This window comes from Petaurus breviceps, unplaced genomic scaffold (genome assembly GCF_028583685.1).
Source record: "Petaurus breviceps papuanus isolate PSGF00001 unplaced genomic scaffold, PetGlider_PUasm1.0 688, whole genome shotgun sequence".
Classification (NCBI taxonomy): domain Eukaryota; kingdom Metazoa; phylum Chordata; class Mammalia; order Diprotodontia; family Petauridae; genus Petaurus; species Petaurus breviceps.
Genome location: NW_027186457.1, coordinates 23,266,266 through 23,284,922, shown reverse-complemented (window position 1 = coordinate 23,284,922; position 18,657 = coordinate 23,266,266). Strand labels below are relative to the sequence as shown.

Genomic DNA, 18,657 nt, shown 5'->3' with positions numbered 1-18,657 from the left:
TTGAACTACAACAACAAAAAAAGTTTATAAAGTGCTTATGAAATTACAAACATTTAAAATGAACACGTCTCAAAGAAATGTCCTTTTCACTGTTAAAGGATCTGAGAGGTGAGCACTTAATGAGCAAGTCAACCTGTATTTCAAAATCTGTCCCGCTTTTTTTCCATTGAGCAGTTTGGTCCAGCGCAGTTCCTCCCAAATGGTTTGCCACTAGTAACTAAAAATGTAAGATCCGACATTCTTCATTCTTTTTTTTGAAATGCAAAGATTCAGAAAAGCACCAATTTCAAATGCTTCCCCACAAAACTCTTCTTGGAAGTTTGCCCAGATGAAGCAAACTTGGGTAATGATTTTAAAGCTGAATGCAACAAACCCAAACAAAGCCTCTTGCTGCTTTCTGTTAAAGCTTCACTCTAAATGTAGTACCAAAAAAAAAAAAAACCAAAAAAACGAGGCAAAAATGATAAGAAACCATAGGAAAAAAATGAAAATTTCTAAGAATAACTAGTGCATTGGATTTGATTTGCTATTTTTCAGTGCAAACATCAAACTAGGTGTCATTTCTTCGGCCACGGTTCAGAAGTGTGAGGGATGCCCGTATGGAGTTACTCCTTGTTGTGGCTGGTTACCTAAAGAGAAAAAAAATGAATCATGTAAAAATGTAGCTAGCTATGTATGTTAAAATGGGTGGTGCAGAGAAGTAAAAAGACAATAATAAATATAGATAAGTAAAAACAAAAAGACCAGTAAATTCAAAGAAATAAAAAGAAGTAGTTAAAAAAAGGAAAGTATATGTAGCCAAAGAGACCCTGGATTTTGCCAATCTTTTTTTTACCTTATTATTGTTATTATTGGTAAAGAGTTTAGCCCTCTGGAAAACAACTAGGAAATCTAAATATTTGTGAGATGTATTTTTAAAATGAGCTTTTTCAAAGCCAAATAACCGATCTCTGAAATATTCACATTAACTTTTACCCATGATAATTCCATATATTGCATTTTCGTAAAAGCAGACAAACTATATTCTATAATCCAAAAAAAAAAAAAGAAATTTTGTGACATCCCTTTTTTTCACTTGGTTGAAAAACTAAGGCAACCAATTTTAGCAACAAGAATAAAGCCCAAGAAAAACATATTCTCCAGGCTAATTTTAAACAGTGTCAGAGCATGAATTATAATAGCAACATTTGCTCTCATGAAAACATAGACACTTATTCAGTTTTCAATGAATATAACAATAGATAATTCTTCACTGAATGAATGTAAGAGTGAGTAGAGGGTATCCCCTGCAAAATACCCCAGGTCCCTCTTCCTCCCCATGTGGAGTCTAGGAGCAAGGTATCCAAGCTCCAAGTACAAGTGGAATACTCACTAGAAAGCTGTTTCTGGAGTTGTCGGACTAATGCTGCTGTCTGTTGCTGCTGCTGGGTCTGTTGTAAGCCTTGCCTGGGGAACTGTAATCACGAAAGGAGATGAGCGTGAACGTTGGCTGGAGGAACTCCCATCCGCGACCATCAGGGAAAACAAGAAACAAACACACACATACACAGACATGCTCCTTCTCCAGACCGTTTTTGACCAAAGCAAAATTCTTCACTCCAAATAAAAATGGAAACATAAGCGTTACACTCGGGGAACTGTATGAATGTATCAGTTTGGGCATTAAAAGTGAAGATGTGCCCTGGGGGGAGGTATGCTGTCATTTTTTTCTGTTTAGTGTACTTGCCAGTTGGGACAACTATGCCCCTTGTCTATTTCATGTCCTTTTAAGAAGGACTGAAATTGTTCAGGAAACTAGGATGCTCTTGGAAACAGGAGATACTGATTGTCTTCAAGTCATCTTAATGCCACTCTACAATGGATAAGGCTTCTGCTTTTTATATTACATCTAAATTAAATATCAAACTAGAAACGTGCCTTGGCTGCATTTGGGGTCCAAGAACTTTTAAAAAATATTTTGACAAATGCATTTCATCATTGATATCTTTTGTAATCCGATTTTTTTTTAAATTTAAAAATATTCTCAAAAAGGGTTCATAAGCATCACTGCCAAGGGGGTCCATGACACATAAAACATAAATGAGCCCTGGCATAGAGGGTTCCTGATTTAAACGGATGGTGTTCAAAATGTTTGTTTCTAAGTCAACTGTTGGAACTTGGACTTCCTTTCCCCAAAGTAGTGTGAAAGCCAGCAAAGGCTTTCTTACAGTTGTTAATGGAGCTGAGTTAAAATTGCTAATCTGACAAGATGGGAATGGGGAGACCTTAATGATTTTTGCGAGAAAGAGAGGAAGAGAAGAAAAAGAATTCTCTTCTGTTTTCATGGGCTCTAGACAGAACGATGAAATGGGCAAAGCTCGTCTTTAGCATTTTCCTATCTTCTCTCTCCCTGACCTCTCTCCTGAGCTCCAAACTCCCATCTGTAACTGCCTAAAGGATTTTTCGAGCTGGTTATTTCTTTAGTGTGTCAAATTCAACATGTCTAGAACTGTGCTCATTGCTGTCTACTAGGTTGAGTTGGAAGGGAGCTCAGAGTCCAAACACCTCATTTCATAGATGAGGAAATTGAAGCCCAGGGGGGTTGTCATTTGCTCAAGGTCTTGGGGGCAGTTGACATCAGAGGCAGGGTATGAACCCAGATCTCCTGAGTCCAGAGCCAATAGGTTCTTCCCCCTGTATCCATGCCTCCTTTTCTCTGTTTTTGCTGGTAATATCATCTCTCACTTAGTCTCCCATGTATTAAACCTTAGAGTTCCTGTTCACTTGTTCCTTTCCTTCATAGACTTAGAGTTGGGGCCCTGGGAAGCCATCTAATCCAATTGATATCTGAACAAGGAAATGTTTTGCTTTTTTTAAAATTGAGGGTATGTTGTGCTTATGGACTTATGATGATCAAGAATGACTGAAGAAAATACTGTGCCAATCTTGGCAAATAAAAGATATTCAAATATGTTGCCATGGTGATGATTAATACAACCTGCTATGAATCCATAGAACATTACAGGGTTGAGTTCAAATCCGGACTCTGACACTTACTAGCTGTGTGGCCCTGGGCCTCTATCTCTCTGAGTGTCCTCATCTGTAAAAAAAAGGTACAATAATACTTTCACTACCTACCTCACTGGATTGTTGGGAGGAAAGTGTTTTGTAAATTTTAAGGCATCCTATAAATGTGTTATTATTTTTCTTTAAAAAAGGTGAGAGAAAAAATATAATATTGTAATTATTGAGATTTCTACAAAGACATTTTACACAATGAAGCAATTCTAAATTCATATCTCAGCACAATGACAAATAAACAGATGTGGCATGGAGACAAGTTATTGGAGGTTTTTATTATAAGAAGTTAGTAGCCTAAAGTTAAAACAAAAAGGAATACAGCTAAGTCTTGATTAATGGGAATAATAAAACATGTATTTGAATTTACACTATTTGAAGTTGTAATTATGTAAAGTATGGCTACTAGTTCTAACCAAATGGAAAAAAAATGTGGAATGAATTCAAATAACGTGACCATTCCAGGGAATTTATTCCTCATATTAGTTAGGGCCTCGCTGTGAAGTGACTCCTAGCCCTCCATTAATCTCTCCAATCAGGTGTTAGTTACTCAGTGAAATTCTAAATTGCCCCCAATCTGACCCAGGTCATTATGTAAAGCAGCAAAGAGAAGCTAGCAGTCAGGATCAATCAATAAACACTTATAATTGTCTACTATGTGTCAGGAACTGGGGATATAATTACAAAAGGGAGATAGTCCCTGCCTTCAAGAAATTTACATTCTCCTGAGGGATAATATTTCATATTCATAGGGAAATAATTCATAGATAAATAAAAACAAGATAGATACAGAATAATTACATGATGATTGAGAGGGCACAAACAACTGTGTCAATCTAGAAAGACCTCTTGAAGGCAGTATTAAAAAAGATACTACTGAACTGCCTTGAACTACTTGAACTGAACCCTGAAAGGAGTGAGGGTTCCCAAGAGCCAGCCACGAGGAGGGGGAGGATTTAGGTATGGGGGTCGGCCTGTGTGAAGGCTGAGAAAATAGAATGGTGAGTCTCATGAATGAGAAATAAAACCTTGGCCAGCATGGCTTGGGAGAGGCTTGAAACACTCAATAGCAGCGTTTGTATTTTCTCCTGAAGGCAATGGAGACCACTGGGGCTTCTTGAGCTGAAGAATGATATGGTCATACCAGCATTTTAGAATGACAGTTTGGCAGGTGTGTGAAAGATGGATTTAGCAGGTGTGTGAAGTGGGCGCAGGGAGACAAAACTGGACGAATAGTTCAAGCGAGAGGTGATGAAGATCTAGGTTAGGGGAGTGGTGGGGTGAACAGAAACAGATGAATTCTAACAGCAGAATCTCAAGACTTGGCAACTCACGACTACAGGGAATGGGGGAGAGCAAAGAGTTGAGGAGTGCTTCTCGGTGGCTAACCCAGGTAACTGGGAGAACGGTGGTATCGCTGATAAAATAAAAATAAAACGAGGAAGTTAGCATCGCAGCAAGGTTATGTTTGATGAAAAAGCAGTGAGTTCTGTTTGGGGAGTGTTGGGCTTGAGATGAATATGGGGTGGAATTGCTAGAAAGATCTGGACCAGGAGTTCAAGAGAGAGCTGAGGACTTGATAAAGAAATGTGGGCGTCGGCTGTATAAAGATGCCTCCCCATGGGAGCTAATGAAAATCTTTGAGAGAGTAGAAAGAGAAGAGGAGGAGGCCCTAAAGTAAACAGACTCCTAGAGGGTGGGACTTGGGTGATGAATAGGCAAGGGAGACAGAGAAGGGAGGTAACACACACACTTCCGTATTTTTGTGGAAAATACAATGAGCTTTGTTAAACTCCACCAAAGGGGCTGGCGGATTACCCAGGGGTCACCCAGGAAAATGCCGATCCTCGGCAAACATTTGCTGACTATCCTTTTCTAAACTTGTGAGGAACAAAGGGCTGGTCTTAGGAGTGAGGAAGACCTAAAGTCTACTTCTATCTCAGACACAAACAGTTCTTCAACTCATTTCAGGGCCTTAGACAATTCAATCAGACTCCATGTTATAGATGAAATATCAATGTGCATTAGTGGCAGGAATATCCATGTAGGGAATTCCTTCAAACCAATTATATCACAGGTCTTGAATTCCCCTAAAAAAGGGTTAAAAAATTGAGAATTTGACACTATGGCTCTACTCCCCCTTACAGTCAATTAGTCAATTGTTAGAACAATTCCATGACTGTGAATTCTGTCACTACTAAGGTATTTTCTAAAAGAAGGATAAATGACATAGGTACAGAGCAAGGATTCCACTATTTTCTCCAATGCTCCCTAGGCATGCCTGTTGTGAAGTTATTACCAGCTAATTCCTCTCATAGAAGGTGCAGAGTTGGGCAGAAGGAATGTCAGTTTGGCAGATGTATACTTCTTTTTAAAGAATTTATATTTCCTTTTTAAAAAGATGGGGTTGGAATAGATAAAATACTAAGGTACCTTTGGTCTCAAAAAACCTTCAATTCTATGAAATACTTAGACAAAATTTTCCATCTTTATTGTGCTTACTTTAAATTCATCTTAAGAAAACTTCTAGAAAACTGAATCAAAATTCACATTGATGCTACCAGGGTACTCTAGGTAGAGATTTAAGAGAGAAGACATCAGGGAAAGATAGCACCTTGATAAGATATGCTTCCAAAGACCTGAGGATCTAACACGTCTGTATGCATGCTATACCTTTTTCCACCACCATCAAAGCAAAGCAGTGAAACTGTACTTCCCCATTCACATATTGATTACTTTTTTTTGGCTAGAGTCAATGTGGGAATTTGTGGGACTATACGTATTTATTACAAGGGATTTGATTTATTTTTCTTTTCTTTTCCAAGGTGGGTGGAGTGATAGGGAGAAAAAGAATCTATTTGTGTTAGTTGAAAAAAGTTAAATTTTTTAAAATGCAGGCCAGATTCAATGGGAATAAGGTGGGAAATAAGACATACAGGCGCAGAGATCCACTGGAAAAGTCGAAAGGGGTATGGGAGAAAATATGGGAGAGAGCAGATTGGAGGAGGGGATATCCTGTGGGACTGCTATTTTGGGGCGGTGGGTAGGGGAAAAACGGGGAGAAAATTTGTAACTCAAAATCTGGTGGAAACAAATGATGTAAATCAGAAGTTAATAAAACATTAAAAAATTAAAATGCAGGCCAAACTTTATCATGAGCTACCAGTTTGTACAAAGGCTTATAGGCAAGTCCATATATATATATGTAGGGAGGTCTCCACTGGTCTAGAAACAATCTTTCTCCAAGGCAGCTCAACCAGAATGACTATAGACAAGTCCTCAATGGATTGATGGTCTAGATTCTAGAAAGACTATGTTAATTGCCCTTATCAAGGAAAAGGAAACCTTTAATGAAATGACAGAGTAGGTGCCATCATTTCTTCCCTTTCCTCTAAAAAACCTAATCATCTGATTTTATTAGCTGATCCCTTTCCACTCCCACTCCTCCCTCCACCCCCACAAGTCTACCAGAAATAATTGGAGCAGAATGGAAAGTCCTTTGTACTAGAAAATCTAGAACTCAGTTCTTTCCTTTCCAAAAGAAGGATTACAATGTCTGCATTCTTCTCACTCCCTTAGAAATTCTAAAAAATATGACTTGGAAGTTATATATAAAGCACTTGAAGAAAAGTGTGAGAGACTTTGGTCTGTGACATGTTTGTATCTGATTAAAGGTTAATGCATCATCCATTAAAACATTTTAAAAGGGACTAAATACAAATATCTGAACAGACCATTGTACAGTCTTGAATAACCAGTGTAATTAAACCTGGGATTCTAATGACTAGTCTTTTGAAAAATCCCAGTTTCAAAACTGTCATTTTACCATGTTTTCCCAGGCTACTAGCTAAGGCAGCATGGGTTTAAGATGAAAGGAAAGAGCACAGCAGGAAAGGTATAAACATGATTTTCTTAAATCCAGGCTGGAGTTCTAAGGAAAGTCCATTCTCTGTTTACAGATGGAGTCAGCAGCTAACTCAATAACTTTAAAGTTTTAAATACATTTTCAATTCCAGAGGGTAACTGAAGCCAAGGACCACAGATGCCAAAATCTTATTTAAGAGCAAAGAGAATTCTACCTTAAATTCCAGATGTTTTTTTATAGCATCCAAACTACTTAGGTTAGTAAATGACCAAAAAAAGGCATTAACATGTGGTCACCAGGAGCTCCAATATGTCAACTTCAGTATTCTTGGGTCTTCAGCAGAAAGGCACTATATTTGTTCCAACTATCAAAAGCAGGGGTTTTCTTGTAAGTTCATTTGGTAAGCTTAATATAATGATACTTTATCTGTCTATCTGGCCAGTCCCATGTTGGAAAAGAGGTGCATTTGTGCAGGGTTCCAGATGTCCCTGGTGGTTCCATTGACAACCTGAAGAACCAGTATCTAAATATAAGCTGAGCCTTTGGCAGCAATAACTAACATTACACCAGGTCTTAAAAGCGACAAAGTACTTTACATTCATAATCCTAAAGTCTCACAGAAAGTGGAGAAAAAGTGCCATAGGTATCATTATCTCCATTTTAGAGACCAAATAAGATGATATTTGTAAAATGATTAGCATGGAATAAGCTCTTAATAAATGCTTTTTTGTTGCCTTTCTCTTTCTGAGGAGAAGGAATTGAAAGACAGAGAAATTAAGTGACTTGATTAGAAGAGAGCTTTGAACTTACTTCTCCTCTCAGAAGCAACAGGACAGAGACAGCTCCGATCTTCCATACCCTTCAAAGGTCTATCTCATTTACCTCCTTAAGGAAGCTGACTAGCATTTTGGGGTATGGATCAGGAGAGGCCCTTAGAGGTCATCTATGCCAGTGGTTTTGAACCCTTTTTGTGTCATGGACCTCTTGGGTAAAATCTATGGACCCCTTCTCAGAAATATGCTTTTAAATGCATAAAATGAAAACAGGATTATTTTTTTTAAAAAACCAATTATATTGAGATGAATCTATCTACCCATCCATCATCATTACTTCTCATTTATGTATGCATGCATGCATGCATGCATGCATGCATACATGTATGTATGTATGTATCTCTCTACCCACCCATCATCATTACCCCTCATTTATATATGTATCTCTCTATCTATCTACCCACCCACCCATCCATCATCATTACCCCTCATTTATGTATATATGTCTCTCTCTCTCTCTCTCTCTCTCTCTCTCTCTCTCTCTCTCTCTCTTTTTCTCTCTCCCCACCCACCCATCCATTATCATCATTTTTCATCTGTCTATCTATCAATAAAACGTTTGGAGAATTCAGGTTAAGAAACTAGTTCAGCCTCTTCTCTTTTTTACAGATGAAGAAATTGAGCCCCAGAGAAGTTAAGTCACTTATCTAACTAACACAGATAAACAGCAGAGCTGGGATCCCAACCCAAGTCTTCTGACTTCAAATCCAATTCTCTTTCTCCTCCATTGCTATGGCTTACAATTCCTGGCACCCTAGAGCAGCTGTGTCAAACTCAAAAAGAAATGGGGCCACTAAACCATTCATTGGCAGTATACTGATACAGAAAATCACATATTAACATTGTCTATGTTCTTATGTATTTTTGGTTAGTTTGTTAAATGTTCCTCGATTACACTTAAATTTGGTTCCTGGCACTTGCACAGATATTTTAATACCTTTGATCTGGAGTACTTATTACCTGTACCATTAATTTGGTACCTAGTCATATATTGCTTTGTAATGCATTATTATTGAACAATATTTAATTTTTTAAAAAATATTTGTTACATATTTTGTTCATATGTGTCCTTAATTTTCAAATATTCTCCTCTCTAAAAATGTAGGGTACATATCAGATTTTGTCTAGCTTTCCTCTCTTTTATTGTCACAAAATCTAAGGTAGAATGGTCACTTCTTTCCCAGCGTTCCAAGTATCATTCAATACATTACTTCTTGTCCAGAGAAACAGCACCACTTTTTACTGCTTTCTTTACTTCTTTAAGTGCTAAATTACCATTTGAACAAGTCAATATTTTATGAGTGATCAAAAAAGGGAGAAAGAGGGAATGGGGGAGGAAAGAAAGGGGGAAAGAAGGAAAAGTGGGGGAGGGAGAGAAAAAGAGGACAAGGATAAAGAGGAGAGAAAGGAAAGAGTGAAAAGGAGGGAAAGAGGAAGAGAAGAAGGGAAGGGAAAGTAGAAGAAGGGAGAGAAGGGAGAGGAAGAGAGAAAGGGGAGGGGAAAAGAGAGGAAGTAAAAAAGAAGGGGAGGACAGAAGAAGGGAAAAAGAAGGGGAGGGCAAAAGGAGAAGAAGGGAGGGGGAGAGAAGGTTAAGTTGTATAAAATATCTGGATAAGTAAAGCCTCCATGTCTTCTATGCCAGATTTTTGACCTTTTCAGTTACTTCTCATCTATTTTCTCCTTCTGTCTAGAAGGGCTGTAGTATATTCCTACAACAATATAACTCATAAAGTCCATGTACTTAATGGTGCCTTTTACATGTCACATGAACATGTAAAAGTCACCCCATAAACACATACATATTCTTCAAAAAATCTTACCAAAGGTTGCTGTGGCTGCATTCCTTGGAGTCCCAGTGCTTGCTGACCCTGAGGCTGCTGCTGGGGCTGCGGCTGCTGCTGTTGCTGCTGCTGCTGCTGTTGGGGCTGCTGTTGTTGGGGCTGCTGTTGTTGGGGCTGCTGTTGTTGGGGCTGTTGCTGCTGCTGCTGCTGTTGCTGCTGTAACTGAAGAAAAAGCTGATCAACATCTAAGTACCATACAAAGGCTTGCCATCCCTAAATTCAGTATAAAGCTTGCTAGTTAGAAACTTGTTAGTTTCGTTGGCTCAACCCAACAGAATGCGTTTCTTCTCCTAATGTCTCAGCAGAATGCTGCCCCTTCTTCAAAGTTTAGCTTAGGAACCCACCAATCCATGAAAATTTCTTGGTTCACAAATACCCTTCTTTTCTAAAAGTAAGTTATTCAGTGGGGGTTTAGAGGATCTCCCTCCCTCCTTCTCTGAATAGTTCTTCAATGAATCAAGCTGAAATCTCTCTCTGTAAATCTCACACACCACTCCTCAATTCTTAGATATAGTCATTAAAATGTTTGACTTCTAAAATACCTTGGGGAATGGGTAGTGCCATTATTGCTATATAGAATGGCCTCAGAGTAATAAGGTGATTTGCCTTTGGTCAAACAGCTAAGGGTGAGAACTGGAAACCTAATACCTTGTCTTCAAATCGAGGGCTCAGTCCACAAACCTCTTCACTTAAACTTGACATCATAAGCTTCTTATTTCAGTCTAGATCTAAGATGACCTAGATCCAGATTGTCCTCTTTTAAAATGGTGATATTGCCAATGGTGATGGACCTTAGGAGGACACCTATCCTTTATCAATCCAACAGAATCCCTTGACTGGTTTTAAAACCTATTGTCGTTATAACAAGAATTAATATATGTTGTGCATAGTGTAGTTAGTGTACAAAGGACTGCAAGTCTCCAAAAAACATACCCCAAGATTTAGGGGAGAAAGCTAAAAAAAAAACAAACTGTCATGCTCTGAAACGGAAATTAATGAACATCAACTATAATGAATGTACTAAAAACAAATTAGATTCTTATTGATTGGAGGAATGGCTAAACAAATTGTGGTATATGAATGAAATGGAATATTACTGTGTTATAAAAAAAACAATGGATATGATGAATATAGAGAAGCATGGAAAAGCTTAAGTGAACTGATGCAAAGGGAAATATGCAGAACCAAGAAAATATATGCAAAACTACTACTATCATAATGTAAATGGAAAGATCAATAACTACAAAATGATTATATATATATATCTATATATCTATACTGCAATTACTAAGAGCAAGCTTGATTCCAAAGAATAAATATGAGAAGAAACTTTCCCCATTCCTTTGCAGAAGGGATAAAGGAGGAGGGGAGTCCTTTCAAGGAGTCCAAAGGTAGAGAATATATATTATCAGATTTTTAAAAATGTATTGATTGCTGAGGCTTTTCTCTTTTTTCCTTTTCTTTTAAAAAATTGTTGGTTATAAGAGGTAACTCTTTGTGAGGAATGAGGGGAAGGGATTAGATTACAGAAGGAAATTTAGATGATAAAAACAACAAAAAAAGCTATTAATTTTATTTTAAGAAAAACCCTTAATAATAAAGTTAAATAATAAGATTCAGCAGCTGTAGTGCTTACAAGATTTATCAATTAGTTACTTAGACTACCAGCTTTTTTTTCCCCCAAATTACAACAAATGATTAGTGTTTTCCAAAAAAACCCACCAAGGAGGTACCAATTTAAGTGTAATTAATATAAGATAAACTGAAATTTCTTTTATTGTAGCAAGCTTATCTTGAAGTAATTGTGTGATAACAAAGAGGTAATGGTCAACAAGAAATCTAAAAAAAAATAGGAATCAGAAAATTAAAATTCTTCAATGTGTATCAGATGAAAAAAAATCAGTATCAGGCAATCAAAACAATTCTAGGTGGGTATACACTATTATGATTGAGTGGAAGTCCCCTACTTATAATTTGCCCTCCTACCTCCCCATTTAAAATAAATAACCTGGCATTCTGGTCGATAAAGCAAGGTCATACAATCATAAATCCAGAGCTGCAAAGTTCATCAAGTACAAAGGTCTTTGGAAATTGGTCTGTAGTTTTCTTTCTGTTTTCACTTTTCCTGGTTTAAGGATCAGCACCATTGACAATGAAATATTTAACATGAAACTATTCTCCAGATTAGCCCTGGAAAGCTCATAATTCAGGTTACTTTTAAAAAAAATTTGCCCAGCTGAGGATCAGACCTTCAAACATTGTGATCCCCACTCTGCACATATCCCTGAACCCCCAAAATAGTAGAGTCACTATGAGGTCCACACTGGAAAAAAAATTTATCCTTCCCTCAATTCTCATATTAAAGGTGGGATAATAAATAAGAGAGCTAAGCTTGGAGTTAGGGAGACCTGAGTTCAAATACTCCTTCAGACACTAGTTTATCAGCTATGTTTCTCTGAGCCCGTGGCTTAATCTCTCAGTCTCAGTTTCCCCATTTATAAAATGGGGATAATAATGGCACCTACCTCCCAGGACTCAAATGAGGTAGCCCATGTAAGTGCTTTGCAAATCTTAAGGCATCAGCTGAATGTTAATTGTTATTATTGATAGGCAATAGCACGGGAAGAAAGGATTACTCAGTTGTAACTACACTGTGCTGGGTTAGCTCCTCCCCTGCAGAGATCCAAACATTCCTAGAGACTTGTTTCTTTATTTGTATACAGTAACAGCATCAACAGTGGCAGGATTCAGCACTGACTATCTGTTTCGCTTATCGCATGATCCCCCACCTGAAGGAGCCTCTGTTGTCTGATTTGCTGCTGTCTCTGTCTCATCTGGTCCTGAGGCAACGGCACAGAATTGAGGTTTGGATGGGGCGTAGTGGTCAGTACGGCATCCAGTCCCCCGCCAACTAAAGGACTTTGTTGTAATGGTTGATGGGTCAGTCTGGAAAGTGAAAACAAATTTGACATCCCTTCTTCTTCAAATTAGGCACTGGAACACAAATAGCTCTGAACCCTCAGGATTTCAAATGTATTAGATAAAAATATTTGGTGGCACAATTAGACTATGATTTTACTAAAAGATTCAAGTAATGTTATAACTATAATGTGACTGTTATAACATGGGGAGGGGGGCGGGAATTAACTTTTTTGTGTGTTGTGGACCCCACTGGCAGCCTTGGGAAGTCTATAGACCCTGTCTTCTCTTTTGAGAATATTTTTCTTTTTTAAGCAATTGGGGTTAAGTAAGTTGCTCGAGGTTACACGGCCAGTTATATCTGGGTGTGGTGCTAAGTATCAGAGCCTGGATTCGATCCCAGGTCATCCCGACTCTGGGGCCAATGCTCTTACTCACTGAGCCACCTGGCCGCCCCTAAGCAACTGGGGTTAAGGAACTTGCTCAAGGTTACACGGCCAGGTGTTTTTGGGTGGGTGCTAAGTGTCTGAGCCCAGATTCGATCCCAGGTCATTCCGACTCTAGGGCCGGTGCTCTTATTTGCTGTGCTACCTGGCCGCTCTGAGGATAATATTTTTAAGGGTTCAAAAAAACATACAGAAACAAAAGCAAAACAAAATACAGGATTTAGTAATGATAATGTATTTTTTACATTATTATAATGTTAAGTAAAACATTATAGGATTACAATAGAAACCAATTATATTAAAATATACTTACTAAATTTTTAAAAAGAGACAATTTTATAGACCTGAGGAATTTGGTCTGTGTTCTCAAGATGAAGATCTCTTGATTAAAAAAAAATAAGGCCTGATAATTAAACCTAATCAGTACAGCAATTACTATCTTTGCACTTAGAATAACTATATCATTTCAGTTGTAGACAGTTCAGTGCTCAAGAAACAGATCCTTGAAAAATCAATTTTTTTTTCAAATGAATGATTTTTTTATCTGTCAACTAATAATTCTGTAAGTATAGCTTATTTAAAAAAAAACCTTTGAAATAATCATACTCTATTAAAAGCTACTTTATGGAACACTTTATCTAATACTGTGGAGTTTTTAATACTACCCATTATAAGTGGGAAATTCTTCACAAAAAAGGCCTAACACTGTCCAAGGGGTTTTACTACTGGAGGGGACTCCTAGGTCTCATCAGTGGCAGATATCTAACATTCCATGATCACAAACACTGACACAGTCTTACTGAAACTCATGGCCTTTTATCTTTCAGCAAGCTATAGCACAATAGGGCCCTGCTTCCCAAGCTAATAAAAATCCTCTGCTATCAGCAAAGTCTAAAGCTAGTTTTTCATCAAAAGAAAGATGATTATGGACTAAGTCAGCCATGGTACAAACTTAAACCACCGCCACTAGTACCAACAACTCTATACTCTACTCTGGGCTAGACAAGTTATCTCCATTTTAAATTAAGCTTGAGAGAATGTAAATTCCTTGAAGGTAGGGACTGTCTTTCTTTTTAATCATCTTTACATCCCCAGTGCCTAGTCTACAGTAATTACATAATAAATGTTGTTTCTTTGCCTTAAAAGCTATGAATCAATACCAGAGTCTTCAATTAAAAAAAAAAAACTATTTCAAGAATGGGGGGGGGGGCTCAGTTTCCTAATTTATAAAATAACTAAACATTATGATGTAAAATACAATATTAATCATCATATTTATATAGCACCTCAAAGTCAGAAAAGTAAATTTTCACACCCAGTGAGATAGGCAGTTTATCATCACCCCCATTTTACAGAATGAGGAAACTGAGTGATTCTTGTGGGGACTTTCTCAAATCTTCTATTTTTCCAACTGTACAAATACTGGCTACCCCTTGGAGAATGTAAGTTCCTTGGGGGCTTTTGATTTTGTGTTTGTAGAGACAACACAGTGCAGAACAGAGGGCAGGCACCAAAGTGTCTGCTGGTGACCTCTGTGGTCGGTCACACAGCTGGAAGTTGTGGGATTAGTAAGCTGAAGTTTCAAACAGTCATGTCCAAAGACTCTGTCTAAGACTAAAAGGTTTCTTAGGTCCCTCCGGGCAACAAGATTCTCTTTGACTCCATGTGAGACAATAGGTATAAAGGGCTGGACGGAGTAAAAAGCCACACCACATAAGCAGCCATTCTTTTAATCAGTATGGCAACTGAAGCCTCACCTCTGGGATCCTGGTAGAGGCTGAAGGTAGGCGGCAGCGGCGGCCTGCTGCTGAATGTACCCACTTGGTGGCTGCTGCTGTATCTGCCGAAGCCTCTCCATGAGAGCCGGATTGGAATGTGTGGCTGGATATGTTCTCGGGTTGTAGCCTGGGGAAAGGACCACCCCACTGGCCTGCTGCTGTGGCTGGAGAGGCATCTGAGTGCTGTACATGGTATATCCATGGGGCATAGCCTGTAAGGAAAAGAATCCTCCACGGTAAAAGGACAACTCCATGGTCATTAGGACAAACCCAGTTTTAGTTTCAGGGAAAATATAAGAAGAAAAACAAGGGACCATCGGTCTAATTCTGGAAGGACTTCAGAGGCCAGCTGGTCCAATTCGCTCATTTTAATAAGAAGGTAGCATGTACAAAGAACTTTCAAGTTTGCAAAACACTTTATATATCTTCACAACAACCCTGGGAGGCAGGTGCGATTGCTATCCCCATTTAACAGATGAGGAAACTGAGGCAGATGGCAAATTACTTGCTCAGGGTCACACAGTTAGTAAGTGTATAGAAACAGACTGGAATTCAGGACTTTTAACTTCAGGTCCAGTGCTCTATCTTTTATATCACCTAGCTGCCTCTATTTAACAAATGAGGAAACTGAGGCCCAGAGGCCAAAGTAACTTGGCCAGGAACACACAGGTAGTGTGAGAGGTGGGATTTGAACCCAGAGCCAAGTCTCTTTTTGCTGCACTTTTATGGAATGTCGATTATATGCTGAGGCATTCAAGGTCCTGAATTATCTGCTTCCAAACTTCTTTTTTTCGATCTTTTCTCATTTGACTCGCCTTCCTGTACCTTATACCCTGGCCAAATTAGACTACTTAGCCTTCTTTTAACACAGCATGAGATTTCTTCCCTAACTTCTTATCCTCTCTGGCTGAAACCTAACCATCTTGTAAGACCCAAATTAAATGCCTTCCCTGATTCCACTGTTCCCTCCCACCAGCGGGAAATAATCACATTTCTGCTTTTAGTTCTAATAGAACTGATTGCATACGATCTTCAATTATAGTTATTATTTGTCTATGTGCCTTACCTCCCTTTGTACAATGAGAGGTCTTTGTGGACAAAAAAAGATAGGTACTATTAATCTCCATATCCTTCCTACTGTCTAGCATGCCACCTTGTACACAGAAGGGGCTCAATGAATGTTTAAGATTATGGAATTTTTTAGAAGAGCAGACATGAAATCACAGTTCCATTTTTAAGATCAGAAAACTCAGGCTCAGAGAGTTAAATGACTTGTTGAAAGAAGTTAGTTAGTGGTCAAGTCAGAATTTGTGCCCAGGTCTTCGGACTTCAAATTCAGATATTGCTTCTATTATATCACATATGAAGAATGAATGAAAAAAATGAATGAGGTAGGGAAGTGATCAAAGTAAAAATAAGTTAGGCAAGGAAAGGTTTTTGAAAGAAGAGTCTTGGGGCAGCTAGGTGGCACAGTGAACAGAGCACCAGCCCTGGAGTCAAGAGGACCTGAGTTCAAATCTGACTTCAGATATTTAACACAAAAACTAGCTGTATGACCTTGGGCAAGTCACTTAACCCCAACTGGCCTCCAAAAAAAAAGGAAGAGTCTTACAGGAGGTGATGGAACTGGATTTATGCAGAAGATTTTCTAAACAACTTTTATTATAAACCTAAAATCATATAAAATAAGCTTTTCAATAAGGCCTACATAAAATCTCTTTTTTGTATATCTTGATCTTATAAGTATATTACAAATTCATTATGTAGCTGGGGTTTTTTCTTTCTTCCCTTCTTTTCTTCTTTCCTTTACTTTTCTCTCTCCCTCCTTCTTCCTACTTCCCCTCTCCCTTCCCTAAAGAAAAACAAACAAACAAAACAAACCCTACTAGCAAATATACATATACTTGAACAAAATCAGTTCCCACATTGGCTATTCCTGAAAACGTTATGTTTCACTCTGCATCCTGGGTCCATCATCTCTCTGTTGAGACGTGGGTGGCATGCTTCATCATCAATTAATTGGAGGAATATTTTAAGCATAAGCACATCAATGAGTAAAGGTATTAAAGGAGGAAAAAAAAGCCAGGGTATTAGGTAGGATGGAAAGGGATAGAGATTGGACTAGATTGGCTGGGTAGGAGAAGCAATGAAAAACATAGTTGGATAAATGAGGTGGGGACAGGTGCTGTCTGACAATTATATATTGACCTTAGACAAACATTTTAACCTTTCTATGTTTAATGAATCACAGATTAAATGGAGGTTTAATTAGGAAGGGCACTGAATACTGATTTATGCATCTTAGACATTATCAATACTGATTACAATCAGTATGGTAGAAAATGTAATAAATTTGGTGTGAGAGGACCTGGGTTTGATTTCCAATTATGTAATTTCTAGCTTTGGGAACCTTAGCAAAGCTCTCTGAGATTCAGTTAAGAGGCAAGAACAAAATCACATTTACAGTCCCCTTTGGATCTAATGTTATACAATTGAGGGCCCATATATCCACTGTAGATCCAAAAAAGGACCTTAGTTTAAGCCTTTTATTCTGCAGATAAAGAAACCCAAGCCTAGAGATATGAAAATAACCTAGCTAAGATCACATAGGTAGTAAGTAGATAGCAGAGGCAAGATCTGAACTGATGTCTTTTGACTGGCCACTCCTTGCACCTCGAGACTCTGGAAATTCTCACCCATGTCTTCTAGACATCAAGGTAAACTTCAAGGCTAGTGGAAAGACTGGGTGAATATAAGTATATAATATAATATATGTAATATAAATTTTAAATATATATTTATATATGAAAATATAAATATATGAATATAAATATTTTGCATAACTCAGGTCAATGAAAACTGAATACTTGCTCTATAATCTAAGCGTACTATCAGTTCTCTAAGTTAAATAAGTAACAGCCCCTATAGGAAAAAAATTAACCAGTGATGTCTAAAGAATTAAGGAACATAGGTACCTGTGCCTGTTGCAACCCTGAATACTGAGGAAGTTGGGAAGATGGTCGCACTTGTGGAGGAAAAATGGTAGTCTGGTCTAGGGGCTGGCCCTGGAAAAGAAATAAGAGGCAATTGTTTGGATCATAACAGTAACAGCTGCTTTGGAATTCCTAGGCATTACTGCTGATAATGATAGATTAGGGGTTTGTAACCTAAGGTTTGTGACTTAAAAAAATAGTCAATAGCTACATTTCAACATAATTGGTTTCCTTTGAAATCCTACATATTTTATTTTACACTTTTAAATCATCAGTCTGAGGTGGCGCTCTCTGGCACCAGAATGTCAAGGAATCCAAGACCAAAATGGTTAAGAATCCTTGTCATAGAGTACAGGCTTGCTAAATGTAAAGAATTTGCAGTTTTTACTTCTTTCTTTCTAAAAGATATTTATTTGCAACTTTCTACGCAGGTGGCAGTTATATGAGGAACAAACGGGCACTCCAAATCACTTTTTACTGTTTTCTCAGTTGAGTGGGTTGTGAGGATATTTCCCAATGAAAGCACTAGCATAGCACTATGGAAGAAGGAAAGGAATCTGAGAGGCACTTCACCCCTTAACTGCCATTGGTGGTTTTACTAGAAATAAGCGACATATCAAAGGATTTTTAAAGCAATCTCATGAGGCCATCAAGGGCTATTAGAAGGGTTCTGGCCCAGAAGAACTAGAAAGGATTTTTAAAAATATGAATAGGATGAAAGCGAGACTGGTAAAACTCAAATTTCAATGTAACAGGCTTCATAATTGCCTTGAAAACTTGTAATTTGTCTCCAGTCAAAGTTGGTGCTTTTCACCATTTCTTTTTTTTTTTTTTTAAAACAATGGGGTTTAGGTAATTTCCCATGTTAAAGCGCCTGGTGGTTTCTTGAGATTGCTTTAAAAATCCTTTGATATGTCGCTTTTGG

General features: G+C 38.0%; 1 protein-coding gene across 1 annotated transcript in view; it reads right to left on the bottom strand.

Annotated features, from left to right (window-relative positions):
• The window catches only part of MED12L (mediator complex subunit 12L), a 393,990-nt gene continuing 375,333 nt past the window's right edge, over positions 1–18,657 (bottom strand). The window contains exons 39-44 of the mRNA XM_069104779.1: positions 17,715–17,804; positions 14,719–14,951; positions 12,386–12,542; positions 9,576–9,683; positions 1,373–1,454; positions 1–629 (exon numbers count right to left, since the gene is read on the bottom strand). Of these exons, the coding sequence (XP_068960880.1) occupies positions 577–629; positions 1,373–1,454; positions 9,576–9,683; positions 12,386–12,542; positions 14,719–14,951; positions 17,715–17,804 (723 nt within the window). The 3' untranslated portion in view covers positions 1–576. The remainder of the gene's footprint in view (positions 630–1,372; positions 1,455–9,575; positions 9,684–12,385; positions 12,543–14,718; positions 14,952–17,714; positions 17,805–18,657) is intronic.